Source organism: Epinephelus moara, chromosome 10, assembly GCF_006386435.1.
Source record: "Epinephelus moara isolate mb chromosome 10, YSFRI_EMoa_1.0, whole genome shotgun sequence".
NCBI classification, from domain to species: Eukaryota; Metazoa; Chordata; class Actinopteri; order Perciformes; family Serranidae; genus Epinephelus; species Epinephelus moara.
The window spans coordinates 41,700,983-41,719,450 of NC_065515.1; the positions used below are offsets into that span (position 1 = coordinate 41,700,983).

General features: G+C 40.0%; 1 protein-coding gene across 1 annotated transcript in view; it reads right to left on the minus strand.

The window, feature by feature from the left end:
* LOC126396257 (inactive N-acetylated-alpha-linked acidic dipeptidase-like protein 2) overlaps positions 1–18,468 on the minus strand; it is a 770,727-nt gene that overhangs the window by 496,789 nt on the left and 255,470 nt on the right. The window contains exons 3-5 of the mRNA XM_050054195.1: positions 16,507–16,683; positions 13,124–13,301; positions 8,522–8,683 (exon numbers count right to left, since the gene is read on the minus strand). Coding sequence (XP_049910152.1) covers positions 8,522–8,683; positions 13,124–13,301; positions 16,507–16,675 — 509 coding nt within the window. The 5' untranslated portion in view covers positions 16,676–16,683. The remainder of the gene's footprint in view (positions 1–8,521; positions 8,684–13,123; positions 13,302–16,506; positions 16,684–18,468) is intronic.

Genomic DNA, 18,468 nt, shown 5'->3' on the forward strand with positions numbered 1-18,468 from the left:
CAAGACTGAAAACTCAGCTGTAATCCTAAGTCCTCTGAGGAAACAGGCTGTGTGATTGGGAAGGATTCTCTGCGATAAATGAGGCTGTAAGCAGAGGGTGAGCATTTACCGTAGCGTCACCTCACTGATTAGTGTCTGAGGCAGCTTAAACTCCATGAAACCTTTCAATGACTTTACTGAAACATGACACTCGTGACCAAGCACTCCTACGTTCAGCCCACTTTCAGCTGCTCTGTCTCCACACTCTGTTTCCAGGTGGTTCAGCTTTCTTGCACAAAAACTCCTGAAATCATTCCCTTTCACTGAGTTCCAAGAAGAGTTCAGCTCATCTGAAAAGTCATTGAAATGCCAGTATAAATTACTGATATTCACTTTAAACTGGACAAAGTCTGTTAGTGGTGTAATCAGCTGGAGAGAATAAGCTAAAGTGACATAAGCAGTTTTCCACTTAAAGGCTTCAGACTGGGCAATGTTCAGTTATTTCTCCTGTGTTTTCTTTAATCATTTAAGCTATATTTAACACATTAAATCCCAAGAGCTGTTCTAATGAGACATTTTCATATACATATAATAGTAAAAAAAACAAACACATTAGTGTGACTCTCTACTACTGGCTGATGTGACCAAATGGTTGATCACGAAAGGTTTTGTTGTGAATAGCATGGCATCCTCAGTGTTTATAAAGGATAGATAGATAGATAGATAGATAGATAGATAGATAGATAGATAGATAGATAGATCTATAGATAGATAGATAGATAGATAGATGCGTACATTTATGTAAGCTAGTCAGAGGCAGAGGAAGGCAGAGCAAGGTTGGCCATTCCTTTGCTATCCTAGAATATCACCAAACACCAAAACCATTTTTTTGTACCAGGCTGTAAACATGTTTATTTCTTTTGTAAAGTTGGGTATTTTAACTTGGGGGTCTATGGGGATTGACTGCTTCATGAGTCAGCCTCAAGTGGCCATTCAAGGAACTGCAGTCTTTGGCACTTCCATGTTGGCTTCATTTTTCAGCCCTGGAGGTTGCTGCTTGATTGGATCAGGACGTTTAAAAGTTAATGAATAATCTACATCAATTTCAGTTATCACAAGAAAGGCAGTTTAATGGGGTAAATAGCGCAGAAAGTCTGACTTATAGAATATATCCCGTGGAGGCGCTGGGATGCATTGTCAGTGATAAGGTTGTTTCAGGCCTTTTCTCCCTCACCCAGGCAATTCAGCCTGTGTTATCAGTCCCCGGTTTTCGTCCCAGCAGTAGTTCCCCTCGGGGCCTCCGTCTTCAGCCAGAGCCACCTAGTGGCTCTCTCTCTGACACTAATGATATTCTTGATGACCCTCTTCTTAGCCAGCCCCAATATCCCGAGCTTTGTGAAGACTCTGCAGAGAGACCGGCCTGCAAAGCCCTGACATCCCACCTCGACAGGCTTACAGCGGGTGATCCAGCCCTGCCCCCTGCACTGCTCCATCTGTTCCTGGTACTTGCCACGTTTTCGCTCTTGGGTTTCATCCATGTGCTCCTCTCAGGGTACAGTGTGTTCTACCATGATCACTTGTTTGCTGGAATCCAAAAAGATGACCGTGTCTGGACGTAGCGCTATTGAGGCAATGTGTCCTGGAAACTGCAGCTGCTTGCCTAGATCAACTCTCAGTTGCCAGTCAGCTGCTGAGGTGAGGAGGCCAATTGCTGATTTTAATTTTGGGATGTTTTTGTCTCCAGCCTTAAAAAAGGTGATGATCGTCTTTGGGCGATGGTGTTTGCTGGTGGTAATGGCTGGGGCTACCGTCTCTGCAACTGCTTTCCGCACTTGATCATGCTACCGGCAGCAGCAGCCTTCGATGTGTTCAAGGGATCCTCTTCCAGAGCACAAAGCACAAGATGGTGTTTCGCTCTTGCCCCAGATGGCTGGACTTGGTAGGCCGTCATAAACAGTCTAGGTCAGAAATCGGACTCGAAATTAGTCCGCCCGCAGGACGTCATCCCATGCTACCCTCTGCTGCAGATTCCCACTAAATTATTCAAAAATGTTAAAAAAATGAGCTGTACTGTACTGGTTTTATGGTCAGTGTCAATTTGATTTGGTGTAAAAGCTGTCGGTGGTAGTTTTTGTTTTTCTTTTTTTTTTATATGTGACAATCTCAATGTAAAATTGATGAAACCCATGCAAGAAGCATTTTTTATTGAGGGAAACAATGGCACTCTTAATACCCAAAAAACATTAAGCTCCATAATCCATCTTGTCATTGGTAAAATGAGGTCCATGTTGTGCTTTGTTTGTACGTCTTCATATAAACAGAAAAACATAGTGAACAAAGAGCGCACAGCAGCAACACTGCAACCATAACCATAAAATAGTAATCCATGACACCAGTTGTCCTGGTGCCAGCAAAGCAAGATCCATATGAGCTAGATAAAGATTTGTCACCCCAAGACATCATTCAGCCAGAATCAGTACAGCCCACGGCTCCAAAACAGCAGCTCAAGGATTACCCTTAAAACAGAGTAAAAACTCTCAACCTAAATGTTCACATTTTAGATTTGTGTGGGATTCTATGCAGAATACAAAAGCCATAAAATGCTCTGATGCACTTCCCTATAGCTGTGAGAGCCAATTTATTACAGTAGTATAATTAGCAGGAGAGATAAGTATTAGACGGGCCAAGATACTAGCAATGGGAAACCATCTTCTGGGGATTTGAACTTAATCCAGTTTCCCTCAAAGTAGTTCTGCGTACTTACACACCTCTTTGAAGTTTAAATTGAAAAGAATTGGATGCATAACGTTCCTACAGTGACGAGCTAGAAAAAAACTGCTGTGTTTTGACGAGACACCCCTGATGAGGGAAAAACATTGGAGACCTTTTGGCTGAGAGACAAGGAGGAGTGTGAAATATAAAATCATAAAAACGAGCAAAAGTCATCTCTATTCCAAACAGTGAACATGTTGACTGTCATTTGTTAAATATGGAGCTAGTCAAGCAGGTATTACAATTACTTAATCAATCACATATTGAGAATCCCACTAACCAAACAGCAATTAATTCATACTGAGATATTTCCCCTGTCTAGTCATGCAAAGCTGTTAAAATATGCTCCCCGACTGTCTCCTTAGTCTCCCTCTAATTCTCTTAGGTCTGTTTCTGTCTTCATAGCTCTTTTCATGTGTGTATTTCACTTTCTCTGCTACTTTCTCGATCTTGCTTCTCTTCTCCCAAACTCAACACCAAGTTACTCAGGCAGCTTTATTTCTCTTATTTTCTGTGCCTGATAAAGTAAATAATAGAATGTTCTTTACTGAAAACAGTAGTTATGCTATGGGGCTTGAATTCTGTTGTCAAGGTTTTCAGTGAATACTGTCTTAGAGCCTGTTTTGAATGTTAAATAAAAAGTGAAAACTGGTAGGCCTCCCATTAATACAGAACACCGAGAGATGGGTTGCACACATCAACTTTTCCTGGAAAAGAAGGGTCAATTTTCAAGTGGAATTTTCAACACAAAGCAGAGCATTTCCCAGGGGACTTATCAAACCGGTAGTTTGGTGCATTTGGTCTAGATAGAGGAGAAAAAACAATATGACTGTTGAATTTTAATTCTCTTCCAGTTCATGTAAACACTGACCCTTTACAAATGAACCAAGGGGCAGAGATGGGCAAAAATACATCAAAATGTATTTTGATACAAAATACAAAATACCCCTCAAATAAATGTATCAAAATAAAATACAAAATACTGGTGCCAGAAAATGTATCAAAATAAAATACATGTATTTTGTATTTTCAAATACAGAAAATACTTTTTTTCTTTCTCTTTTTAGCAGCGACCCGCAGCTCTATAGGTCACTCTGTCGGTTGGTCCGTCCATAAAGCTTTTCGTGAATAACTCAAAAAGTCCTTGACCAAAAATGCTCAAAATTTACATGCTGCAATTAGAGACCACAAGCAACTGTGCCAGAAAGAACAACCATGATTCATCCATTAATGGTGTGATAGTAGCAAATTTGGTCACAGCTACTGCAATACGTATTTTAAATACAAGTAATAGAAATACTGCCCATCCCTGCCAAGGGGTTAAGCACAAAATTTTACAGGCTGACAGTTGATTAACTGATTGGACAGTTTTGGTGATGTAATCCTGCATCAGCAATGCTACATGGTAGAGGTCCTCATGGATCTATCCAGATCCCAGGACCCCTGATCAGAGCTGGGACCCATACAGGTTTGGGTCCAAGTTTTGTTATGGTCAGTTGGGTCTGGGTTGGGTGCCATTCTATTACCACAGGTCCGAATCTGTTTAGTATTATGTGTAAAGCCTGAGTGGTGCAGAGAAGACCCCTGATCAGCTTTGATTATGAAAAAATGCATAACCGCTGTGAGTATGACTTGTGTGATGAATAAAATAAAATAACTAGACAACTAAAACATTATTAAACATTACATACATACAGTAAGATGGGTAAGAACAGTATGTTATATATGACTAGACTGCAAATTGACAACATGTAATGAGTTGTGAAAAACAGGTAGGGGGAAAAATAGTTTCAACAACCTAAATGAAGAGTTTGTTTAAATGAATCAAGCAGGTTAGGTGTGACAACACCCTAAGATGGTAAATATTGCTTGTGACTCAAGTATAAATTCAGGGGTCAAACTAAACTAACTTACTCAATTTGCCTAGTGATTATGAGACATGTTTAACAGTTAATCTCATTCAAGATCTTGGTGACCTTAGTATCATGTTCACACATCATCACAGATGCAGGGATTTTACCATCACCAAATAAATTAAAATGCGTTTTAATGTGTGCAGTGCTTGTATCCCACACCATGTAGTTCTTCATTTGAATAGAAACCTCAATCATTATTTGACAGCAAACATTTCCCCCCATTTGTACTGCTGTGTAAGAGACCTTGTCCCTGTCCTTTGTTTCTACCTTCAGCATTTATTTATGACAGACAAGGTCCTGTTGTACTCTCAACTAATAATGTGCATAAATTGCTATTACTTTTCTATGACACCAGACACAGTAGGTAAAGCAGCAGTGAAGACTTGCTGTCAGTGACCAGAATAAACTTATTCTGGAGATGGGTCTTTATTTCTGATTTCCCGTTACACAGTCAGTGGTGACATTGGGCCTGAGCATTCAAGGCTTCAGCCCAGAATATATTATAAATAACCCCTAATCTGAATATATAGGCTATATGTATATTTTTCAGAAAAAAAAAAGGAATAGGCCTAACAATAATTGAAAAAGCCCCAAATCTCATAATCCCTTTAGACGGTCATAGGCTGGTTTGGCTTGTCTTGGTTTGGGCCATCAGCCCAGCCCGCATTTCCATTGCAACAGGGCTGTTCACTTGTGGATGTGTCTCTAACTGATGATGGCTTGTCTTGACTTGTTACGTTTAAAAGCAGAGTGTTGATCCATGGCTAAAGTCCCCTGTTATTTTTGCTGCATGTGTTTTTCACAGCAGGGCAGGTAAAAGAAGTTTACCTGTTGGAGGTGAGCCATTTGCAGAGGTGTCCGTTGTCTGCAGCTCTAAATCTAAAATTTCACTGTGACTGTTTCTGCTTTTACTTTCCTCCCTGTCCATTATTAAACTTGCCTTTACTGAAGAAAAGATGCTAACAATGTTCAGCTAATGCATTGATTGTAACATTTCATATCCTATAGATTCTTCACAATAAAAAACCCTGTTATTTTGTTATGTATAAACTTTTATTGTGAAGCAGCAAAATAAGGAAGTGTTGAGTTTTCAAGCAACAACCTGAATAAGTAAAATAAAGCAGATATCTAAAGTTAGAAGCTACTAAAGTACTGACAGCTGAATACACAGAGACTTCTCTCTGGTCTCCTACAGACGGAGGCAAGTAGAGTCTCCCAGCAGATGCGGCTTGTTGGACCTACTCTGGAGAAGGTCCATCTCTGGCGCAGCTTGCGTGGCATGGCGCGTCTCAACTGACAAAGGAAATGCAAATCGGCATGGCATGGCTTGACTCAGCGTGGCCAAAAGTGACAATGAAAAAAGCCCATAATAGTTTGTCATCCCGTTCCTACTTGTACTTTAATAATATACGTAGTTACATTCCACCACTGTTAACATAAATACATATTGTAGCGTCCTGTCTGGATGGATGCGTTGAATGAAAAGGACTGACCTGCTTGCAACCGAGTGTTTATTCAGACACAAACTTGGTTACTGTTGGCTGTAACCATGCAATACAAAACACACATTAGGCTTGCTCGCTAGCTCCTGCTGCCTCTTTTTGCAGCCCCGGAAAAACAACAATAAAAATAATGCACCGCGCCCCAACGTCACTTCCTGCCTGTATTTAACACTAAATTTACACCTCTTGGTTTTTTCGTAATAAAATTGTGTGGAAAACAAAACATTTTATACGTTTTTTAAAGAAAACTAGAAAAATGAAAGTCAGATAGTCTGGCACTTGGCACCTCCTCCACCCTGTTCTCTACACACTTACTTCAGACTGGCATCAAATTATTCTACTGAATACAACTTGTGTTTTATCCATGTAGACTGGATTGTTTAATGATTAATTATATCATATTGTGTATAAATTGCGTAAAGTAAAATCGCAGTGTTTCTAATGCTTTATAGCACAAAGGCAATACGTTCCAATGACCAAAACCATAACACCACCACCTGACACCAATTTACTGGCTGTCTCGGCTAGATCTCATCTATGATTAGCTAATTAAATCATCTAGTTTGTGAAGATGTGGCTTATTGTACAGCAAAGGTCAATTACAGGCCACAATAGCTCAAGGGGAAAGGATAATGGGGGGTGTATCCACTTTTCTATCTAGGTAGATCTATCTTACAGTTCATGTCTCCAACAGACACAGAGAACCAGAGGTCACTGATAAAAAAAAATGATGATAAATGATAAGTGAATTAACTGAGGACTAGTAGGTGGTGAAAATAACCATCTAATTTAATTAGTAACTGTCATCTACTGAAACAAATACTCAATCATCCTCACAGATGGTTAAGATGTTGTATGTGTGGGTCTTTGGCAGTTGTGGATGGATGGGTGGGGGTGTTTCTGGCACCTTGAAATATAAATGTGAGAAAATAAATAATGAAAAGCATGGAAAGCTCAGAGAGGGAAACCATGGTGACATGATTGTCTCAGTTCAGTGGCAAAGCCAGTTATCTCACAGAGACACATACACCCAGTCATCCCGTGATCCTTTGGCTTGGAGAAGGCAGCGTTCGGGTTGACAGAGGTTTGTATCAGTGTTCAAAAAAAAAAAAAAAAAAAAAAAGATTTGCTACCTGGTGGAGAGTCTTTATCTCTCGTATCCGCTCTGTCTCTCTACTATCTCTGAGTCTCTCCCTTCCTGTTTGGATATAAATAGATCAGCGCCTGGCGAGACGGCAACAAGTCAGACTGTTGATAATGGTTATCTTAGACTTAGGGGGCATCAAACAATGATCCTCTTTGTCTGTTTTGTCTGTTTCCTTTGAACATCCATGCAACTCAACTCCACCATAACAACATTGCTTTGCTTTTCCAACAACTCCTTCCAAAAATCCTCTTTTCCCCTACTTTCTAACCCTCTTTTTGTGGCTTCATCACTAGTATTCACTTTTAATTCTATCAACAAGATCAACAAGTCCACCAACCTACATTTTAACCAAAAAAGTACAGATTAATGTAGGACAATGTAATTATATTACTACTTCTGACACTTCCATGGCTGATGTTTGGTTAGGTTTGGCAGCTAAAATGACTTTGTTAAGGTTCATGCAGACATTATAGTTAAAAGAGGAGTATTTTGTTTTGGGAAAGATTGTGATCATTATTAAAGAAACCAACATTAACTGATGGGATATGAGGAAATGCAAACTTTGGTCTCCTTTGTCAAAGTTATGTAACAAAACTATAGGTGAACCAATTGCCAGAAGAAATGTTCCCAAATCTAAATACCAATTATATTTGTAGATGGAAAACATTCACCTGAAGATAACTCAAATTGTTTTTTAATAAAAAAAAAGAACAAAATTGCACTACAAAGTAATTATTGTCACCAAAGAAAATAACCACTGTATTAAACCTATTTTATTCACTCAATCTTAGCTGATTTATGCTTGTGGAATTTGTAAAACAAATACAACAATATGTTGTCTAGACGCTCACTTTGTTTTCTCTTCCTTTGTCATTTCTCTTTACCATCAGACACATTAAAACAGAAACAATAAAGACAACAGATGAATTAGTTTGCACAATCCATCCATGCTGCAAGTTATTATTATACATATGTAAGCCTTGTTTTGTGCCTGCGTTTATTATTCGACAAGCCTTTGCAACCACTTAGCACCTCTCTCTTACTGTGAAGCCAGCGTGAGTCGAGAAGGACTTTTGAGTGGGTGGATCTGCAGGATGTCACACGCCTCTTACTGCCTTTGTTTCCACTTTGTATCCACACCAAACGTGTAATTCTTTCATTAAAATGTGATTTTTATTTCTTTTAGCCCAAGTTGGGGGGCTTACCTATGAAGAGCATTGATCTTGTCGGCTGTGATCCCTTTCAGCAGCTCCTCCAGCAGGTCTGAGCTGTCAGATGGAGGAACAGGTGTTTTTACAGTGGGTGTGTGAGTGAACCAGCCAATCAGGAGTCCCAAGACAAAAAGCCCCACTCCTGCCAGGAGGTACCTTAAAGAATGAGACAAAGATATGAAATGACCACTTACTAGCTTTTATTTTTGAAACTGTCAACAGCTTCTCACAGTACTCCTCAGTGGATAGAGTTAGTCTAGTATTAGCTCTGAAAAGAGAGTAAGATGCTTAGGAATAAGCTGTAAGGTGGACTTTGACTTAATATTTTTATTAATAAACGAAACATTCCAAGGTCAAGAAGGAACTCTGATCAAGAAATAATGTATGTACTAGACCAGTGGTTCCCAACTGGTGGGTCGCGGTCCAAAAGTGGGTTAAGGGTCCATTCGGATTGTACTGTACCACAAGTGGCTCACAAATGTGTCAAGTTTGCAAAAAATGCACTTTATTTCATTTGAAGTTCCATTTCCCTAATGTAGAGTGAGTAACAAAGGGACAGCTACTTGACAGAGACAGCAAACAAGCTCAATGACATGGCCAAACGCAAGTATGATGTGCAATATATTAAACTTCTTGGACTTTGAACTAATGAGTGGTGAGAAATCTGGACCCTGTGGTTGGACCATTTGGGAACCACTGTACTACACTTTCTCAAGAAATATTTGCTCTGGAATTGGGAAAAACTGACTAATAGTGTCCACCAGGTACTTGATAAATTAACTTGTATTTGTATAGTGGTAGCTGAGTGAAAGCTTTTGTTGTTTTGATATAATAATGACACAGCATTTTGGGGTTCACGTAATGTCGGATAAACTTGCCCATCTCCCCCAGAGAGCAGGTAAGGTTTAATGAGCTGGGAACAGGGGCCGGGGGTACGGAACCCAGAAAAAAAGGCTTCTCTATTATTTAGTAGGCTTTTCTATGTAGTTACGTTTTTGTGGCCTTATGTAATATTTCAAAATAATAGTAATAGTATTAGTAAAAATATAAACGTGCTAATTTTTTGTCTTCCCCCATTTGTGGTGCCCCCCATGGATGACAGCGCCCTTAGCATTCGCCGATACTGCCTATGCCACGGGCCGGCACCGACATTCACCCATTTGCACACACATTCATACAAGATGCCATACAGGGTGCTTCTCAGTTAAACTTACACACACTCAGCAATTTTGGGTTCAGTATCTTGCCCAAGGATACTTCGATATCCTAAAGCATACTTTGAAATGTGGACTGGAGGAACCAAGGATCGAACTACCAATCTTTCGATTAGTGGACGACCCCTTTTACCTCCTGCCCTCAAAGTAAAAACACTGCCTGTGCTTTATGTGCAATTTGACATTTGATAGGCTGCTATTACCTTTTCATAGCAGCTGAGTCAGTATTGGTGCTAGTGGCTCAATGCCTAAGGGCACCATTCAGACCTTGACTTCAAGCACACTGCGGAGGTGCTTATCTACAGTAGATAACACATAGCCCTTCTATCCTAGCAGGTGCTGTGGCAATTGGAATGAGTGCTTGGAAATGTTCTAGGGATACTCAGACCTCAGTCTTACCCTATCTGGTGCAGTCCCTTAATGGCAATGAATGGGGTTATAGAAATATACACTTGTACACTGATGATGATACGAAGAGGCACAATCAAGCACTAGTGCCAGTTTAGATGATTTGACTGTAGCAGTGAAGAGACAAAGAAGAATACTTTAAGTAACACTGCCAATTAAATTTATATTAGTAGAAAGTTCAACATTTATATGTAAAACCATGCTGATATGTATGAACTGGTTAATGGTAAGGGGTGGGACCCTGGTTAAAAGAACAGGCTTATCCACCTCATCATACACCATCAATGTAACCTGTGTCTATTATGGTTTAGAAGACATAACGAATAGGTGTTTTCGCAGTAACACCAGCTGACAAGCCACTCAATGTGACAGCCTTCTCTTTTTTCACATTGATTTGCTTTATCTATCTCTGTGACTAAATGCATTAAAATCTGGATTCAAGGGGCAACAATAGGTTTCTCCTGAGATTGTCTCTCTGTAGGTTTATAGCAGCAAAGAAAAACTCATAGTCAGGCAGCTAGTGGTTCGGCCACATAGTTATGATTCCAACTCAATAATCCTACCTTTAGAGGTGTATCAGACCCAACCAACTGATTGAAAGCTTCAAAACACTGATACATCCAGCTGGCATGGGAGCCAAGGAAGAGTTAGAGAGAATTATACAATGGAAATCAGGGCCTCCCGCCTCCCGCCATGCACTGTAAACCCTGACCTCAGTTTACAGCTAGAAGATACTCCATGATCTTGTTTTGTACAGTATGTGTTTTTGAGTATTTTTCTCCTCTTCTCAAAATTATATGAATGAATGAATGAAATGAATGAATGAAATTTTTATTTTTGTGTCTGGCTGCCCCAAGGCAGCCCATCCCTCATGGGATTATTCAGACACATTTTAAAACAAAACATTTTCCAGTGCCATCACGCAAACATAAAATAGTAAACATGACATATACGCAAGCTGCAAATAAAGATCAATAAAAATAAATAAAACAAAATAAAATAATATAAGGCAACATAGTGGCACAGAGGCAAATAATGAAAAATGAAAATGTTGTTGAATAAGCCAGTTTTGATTACACCTGTTGGCAAATGAAGGCCACAACTGCATAACTGCTCTAACAACATTGCTTTGCTCATTCAGTGCTATAGAATTTCTGACACTCACAAGGCTGATGGGCCCTTAATCAAAGGCTGAATATGGAGCAACAGAGTAATGTGAGGTCACATCAGCATGGTGACAAGGACTGTAAATATTCCCCATGGTTGCTTTTCACAGCTGTCACCCCTATTGTCTTTAAAGTCTTAATCCAATAAATTGTCCATGTTGGTTTCATCTGGGAACACCGACTGCTTCTTATTCTGCTGTAGCAGATCACCGGAACGCATCAGCTCAGTCTTGTAGAAATATGTGAGATGGACCCAAATTTTTAACAATGCATCACGTGATGGTGGGCACAAAGTGTCTTAAAATGACATGCTGGCATTAGGAATACATTGTCAAGCAAAGTCAATGAGGATCTTTTGCTGTGGTGGGTACACAAATTAAGTTTAAGAGCTAGAGAGTCTGTGTAGGCTGCCAGGAGGACTGATGGATGAGAAAACTAAACATAGTCTTTCAACCAGGAGACTGCTGTTCATTTCCTGTGTATAACCAAAGTCAGTGTAGTTATGTGACTTGTTGACTTTTCATTCATTCATTAAAACCTTTATTTAAGACTGAGGAAATCAATTGAGGGAGACCCTCATTAACAGTGATGCCAAGCATTAGCAAAGACATTAAAATTAAAAACAACCAATAAGCAAGCAAAGAACCATCATGCACACTAATCTAAATAAATGAGATCATACAAAATGACAAAAAATAATAGCAATATATAATCGCTAAAAGTACAAATACAAGATGATAAACCTCTTATGGTGTAGATGTATAGTTCAAGCATTTACACTCAATTAGAACAAAATCTGAAATAAGGCATTTAAACGGACACTCTGCTACCATTATGGCTAAGTTTAAGGTGTTTTGCAGAATATTCCATGTATAAGGTTTGCTGTAAGAGAATTACATTCTGCCTAGTTTAGTTCTGATTAAGAAAGTGTGAGGCAAAAACCTATTCTGTGAGCGAGTACCAAGGTTATGTGAGGTCAGAGTCAAGGGATGAAATATAGGGTGGAAGCCTCTGTGTCAAAGCTTTGTAAATGAACAAATACCAATGCTGTTCCTGCCTCACAGCTAAATGTGGCCAGCCAACCTTTTGGTAAAGGTGGCAGTAATGGCTTCTGTAAGAATCACCTGTTATGAACCTTAGGGCTGAGTTATAGACAGCATCCCGTGATTTCAGTGTAGAGGCAGAAGCTTTTTCATTTATGTAAAATGAAAACAACTTTTACATAATTATGCAAAGTACTTTTCATATTAACACAAAGTATTTTGTGTAGTATGTAAGTTCATGTGACTTGCACTCGTAACTGTTCGTAAAAGATTTTGCATTGGCAAAGTTTTTGTGTTGCCAGCATGTAATTTTCATCAGTGCAGCACTGATGATAGTCATGGACTGAAATGTTTTCTGTCTTTTTAACCACTTTTTATTATTTTTTGCACTTTGAGCACCCGTCTTTTTGTGCACGATAGTTCTGAATAAACTGGCATTTTTTGGCATTGATCTCAGCCTGTAAACCTTTTTTTTGTGGCTGTTCAGGCCAGTTGTATTGGTGTCCAGGTAACTCCTCTGCCGTCCTTTCTTGGTTGTCCATTGTACTGACATACCCAATATCAACTTTTTTGTTGCCCTAGGTAGGCACAGTTTCAAAGCAGCCTTAAGACTTTGCAGCATGTTATTTCGACATATGCATCTTTAAGAGGTTTTGTCCATTCCATGGAATTTGGTGAGTCTGTGTTGAACACAAACAAGTTGTAAATGTGACCCTTCCGTACCTGCAATTTCTGACACAGCTTCTACAAAGGATATAGAATTACCTGAGCAAGAAACAATGGAGTCGCCGTTGGCCTTTATGGCCCGGAGCCCTGGTGAAGTGGGAGATGTAGTTGGGATCTTCCTGGAGTCGTTCAAATCGTCCATGTGGTGAAACTGAGACAGATGGCTGGATGGGTTCCATCAGCTCTGGGTCAGGGTCAGGCCCAGGGTCTGAACACCCTGAATGTGAAAGCAGTGAGAAATAAGAAAAGATGTGCTAACCCACCAATTATGCTGAAAATGAATGATATCAATTGAGTCATGGGTCAACTTGAGTCATATTCTCTGAATGCACTCCTTAACCTCACACAGTTTGGAGTCTTTTTCTGGTAACTTACTAACAAAAAACTCCAACTGTAATGCGGAAAGCAAACTGTAAATGGGATATGGAATAAAAATCTTAATGCTTAGTTTTGAAACGATCAGCACACTTAGTTGAGAAGGCATTTGTGAGGATAGAAAACTACTACTGATACAGAACTCCAGGCACAATTCAAAACAGAGTCCTTCAAAGCTGAGGAACTCAAGTCTAGCTTTAGGGTACTTATGAAGTTTCTCTCTTTTGCAGTTGTTGGCAGTGGCAAACTTCTCACATTAAAAGCAGCATTTTTTTTCACAGTGACAGCTTGTTTCAAATTATGGGTAAGAGATTCTGAAGATTTTCTGAGCAAAACACATTTACGTAAGAACATCAAAAGCATTGGAAAGAAACTTGTTTTGGAAAGACTTCAAGATCAATTGCACAAAGACGACTGAATCATATATTTATCATGAGCATGTTTAAGTCATATATGCATCACAAAAGGTCATATATAGGCATGATGAATCTGGCATGATAAGCTTGTGCATCTTTATTACATTAAGGTATATTACAACTCCAAATGTCAAATTACAAACCTGCACAACATGAAAGGGATTTTGCATTGTTAACTAGCTGATCTGAGTAATATCTTTCACTCCTCAAACTGTATTTCGGTGACAGTTATGAGTTGCAGGATTTTCATTAATGTGGCAAAGTGTTTTATAAATAATTCACAGTCATCATGTCAACATCCTGACAGCGATCAGAAAGTTTTCATTTACATTTCATATTAGCTGTTAGCTGAGCTAATAGTAAGTAAACTAATCACCTCCACATATTGCTTTAATTGAGATAAGCCCTGACACACTATGATATGCATCATCACAATTACTTGTTCACAAAGGATTTCAGATTATCAACTTTGTATTAATTGTGTTTGGCTGCAAGGCCAAGTGATGTAAAATTCGGGAATGTGCTCGTCACTGTGGCAAGACTGTTAGAGGTATTTCATTAATATTTTAGCAAACTTGGTCTGAAAGAAAATATTTGACCAAATCATCAGATCTGTCATCCCGGTCTCACGCCGAAGTCATCGAAAATGTCAGACACCCATGGGGAAAGCTATCCTTTCACGTTGGCATGATACCTGGCCAGTTGCCATTATTGTTTAGCAGTGCCCTGCGATGTCAGGGGGAAATACGGTGGGACATCAACGAAAGTTAAGGCAGCAGAAGTTTGAGTAGGGCTTGCGGAAGGGGTGATGGATGGGTCAAACAACCCCTGACTTTCACCTGGTGGCTGGTGTTCTCTTTCTCGTAAGATTTTAGAGCCATACCTTGTCCTTTTTTTCTAAGCCCAACCACTTGATTTTGTTGATTAAACACAACCACATGCATGTGTTGGCAAAACATAAACGCCTGCATTTGTTGTTTACAAGGGAAAAAAACTTCAATTTGTGATATTGTACAGAGATAGTGTGTTTATTTTCAAGGAGACTGTATGCAAACTGTACATTTCCTGTACATATTTTGAATGCAGACATCAGGCAGAAGTAGACACGGCGTGCCAGAACATCAACAACCGATGCACCCACTGTACCTTGCACCTCACATCTTGGCGTGGAAAGTTCATGATGGAACATCGATATGTGATGAGGGCGGAGTGAGAATGTGTTGGATATCTTATGCCTGGTACAAACTACACTACTTTTCTGCCCGTTCTGAAAGTCACTATGTCACATTACACGATTGTGGAATCAGAAAATCGTGCCGTGACTTGGCCGACAGACATGACACACTACACGATGGTCCACACCAATTATCTCCGGTCATCTTTCACGACGTGCGTGATGTCATCGGGTTATTCTTGTCCTCTTTTTATTACTTTTACACTGTACACTGTGTCTGTTCATGTGCCAGCCGAAATGTTGTTGTAGTAATGTAAAAAAAAGTGCCAGCAGATGGCAGGAGCTACATTTGAAGCTCTGTACACAAACATACAAGTCACTGAATCCTTCACAAGTTCCTGCAAATGTTTCACAATAAAAGACTGTTTAGAAAGTGAAGGGATTCTCTCAACCAAAAATGTTAAGGGGCTTTTAATTTGAAAAATATACAGGAAGTGCTGAGTTTGAAATGACGGCGTGATGCATTAACTTTATCAAGGTAACGGGAGCGAATAAAAAGTAAAAATATAAAAATACAGAGGGATTAATAAATCACAGCCCGTTTATAATGTAGTCTGTTTCACATGAAGCTGGGAGCCTCTGCAGCTGTGGTAAGAAAAAGCCCCGCCACTATTTGTTAATTTTCCTACTTTATGTCCTCCATTATGAAGAAATAACATTGTTTGCTAGCTTGATGCTAACAGTAGTACTCAGCAGGTTGACAAAGTGCCTCTGCTGTTTCACACCATCATTTTTCCCTTTTTACTCTGTGTGGTAACATCCCTAGAGGTACAGTTGTCTACGGCAGCAGATCTCTCTGTGTTCCTATTGGTCAAAGTGACGGGAGCAATTGTAAACGACAAAAAGAAGATCAAACATGCTAGACTTTCTGTTGGAATGTTGTGAGGCGTCCCAGACATGGCGTTGGTTGTCGTTAACTATGACACACTACACGAAATGAAACAATGGATTATCGTGTATTTGCCCACCACACGATATTGGTTAATCAAACAAGATCATTTTGCCTTTTTTCCATTCACCTCATAATGACGGGACTATCTTACAGTTTGTTGAGATGCACCATCTAGGAACTACACATGTGGAACTAATGTGTCTACATAAACAGGTGGTAAACAAGAAAACAAACGGTTCCCTAACAGCAGACATTTCCTGCTGGGTAGCAGACATGGCCACAGCAAAGAAGTGTAAAATTGACACTGAGGGCCACTGCTTTTAGGAGCTTTGGAAAGTTGAATAATTTTTACTGAGAGAAGACACAGCTGTGTCTGTGTCATTTGGATGTAATTAGAAAAATCATAACAATAACCCATATGATGTATGAAGCAGCTTGCCCCCAGGTGTTTCCACATTATATAACCTGGTCCCCATACAATAAAGTTTGGACATCCCTGCCCTACCTGATCTCTGGCAGTCTACGTGTTGCATCTGCATGCGGTCCATGCTGGGTCCAGGTTCCTGTAGCTCCTCCTTGTCCAGGTCCCAGTCAAGATCCAGACCTCCAGAGCAGTGCAGAACCTCACCGACCATTGGGCCAACCTGGGCATCACACACCTTCCTGTACGCCATGTTGTCACCTGGATTTCAAATGCATCACTTTTTCATTTACAATGATTTAAAAAATGGATTTCTATGCTTAACAGCTATTTTTTCAAGTCGCTGGGAAAAAGTTTCATAGTTTCATAAAAACCATCCTGGGATCACACTGTTACACATTCTTGACAGGTTGCCAGACTATCAAAGGGCGCATAGAGACAGACAACAATTCACGCTCACATACACACCTATGGGCAATTTCAAGTCACCATTTAACCTAAAATGAATGTCTTCTGACTTTGATAAGAGCTGGAGAAAACCCACACTGACACAGGGAGAATGAGCAAATTCCACACAGAAGGGCCCCAGCCAGTCAGGCGGTCCAAACCTGCCTTTCTGTGAGGCAACAGTGCTAACCACTGCAACACTGTGCTGCACTGTGTTTACAAAAAACAAAAACCTGTCCAATGCCAGACAGACAATGAAACAAGATACTGGAAGTAAACTTTGAGGAACAAATTCATTACTTTCAAGGTATATCAAATGCTGAAACACTGCACAGCAGTTTATATTACAATGAGGAAGAATTTTACAACACTAGAAAGGTATCATGTCTATTGCACTGGGGCGAATGTTTAGCCAGCTGTTTTGTTTTTTGTTGTTTTTTGCCAGAGCCCCAACTGAAAACGAGCAAACTATCAACATATCCTCTGTGGACAGGATTCTACTCTTGTTTCAGAGATTTGATGAGTAGGCACAAGTACAAAAAAAGTGAAAGATAAAGGTGAAGGTACAACCTGCACTTGCACTTGGAATGCACAACACACGGCTAACTAAGTATTCATAATCAGCACAGTGCACGTTGAGATTTGCAATCTGTATGAAGACCACTCTGTACCTCACATGGGCAGTGTGTGTAGAAAACCTGGTATTAGCCACCTGGGTCAGATTAAGGCTGTTCACTTGACTCAAGGTAATGGATGTTACATTAGTGCTGGATATGGAAGAAAACGTGATAAGTGTAGTTAATAGCTACTTTGGCTAAGTAACTGACCAGAGCCTCCCAGATCACAATTATGAAGACTAAAAGCACCGCAGGGTACTGCGATGCATTCACACACTTTAATGTGACCGAGAGAACGCCAGTCAAAGCAAGGCATAGAGTTAAGTACTCAACCTGAGCGTGTATGTGTGTGTGTGTGTGCACAACAGGAATTCAAGCTTTAGGGGTGTGGTAAGCATGTGTGAACTGGGAGACTGAGAGTGTGTGTGTGTGTGTGTGTGTGTGTGTGTGTGTGTGTGTGTGTGTGTGTGTGTGTGTGTGTAAAACCAGCTGTGAGTTCAACACAGCTCCTAAACAGCATCATTAAACCTCACCAGGACTGGAATAACATGCATGAAGACTTTGTGTTTGTGCGTGTGTGTAACATCTGACTGAAGATCAGCTATATAAAACCTCCCAGGTAGTGTCTTGGTACGTCATCAAGATTAACAGTCCCTTTTATATGCTCCATCATCAAAGTCCACCCTGAATGGGCAAATGAACTGCCCAGTCAATAACAGCTTGGCGTTAAAAAACACAAGTCACACAAAATCAAAATGCCTCAAAACTACAGTCGAACCTAAAGGCCATAATTCTGGGAAACTGTGTCACTTTACAAGATGGTTTATTGGTTTATTTAAATAATTACAGGCGCAAACCACCTGGAGTCAAAGCAAAGGAAAGAGAAGCTAGCATGAGCAGAAAGCTCAAAGTTGTACGATGTAAGTTTATTTTACACATACGTAAGCTTTTTTATGTTTACCCCGTTTAGCTTTGCCACCAG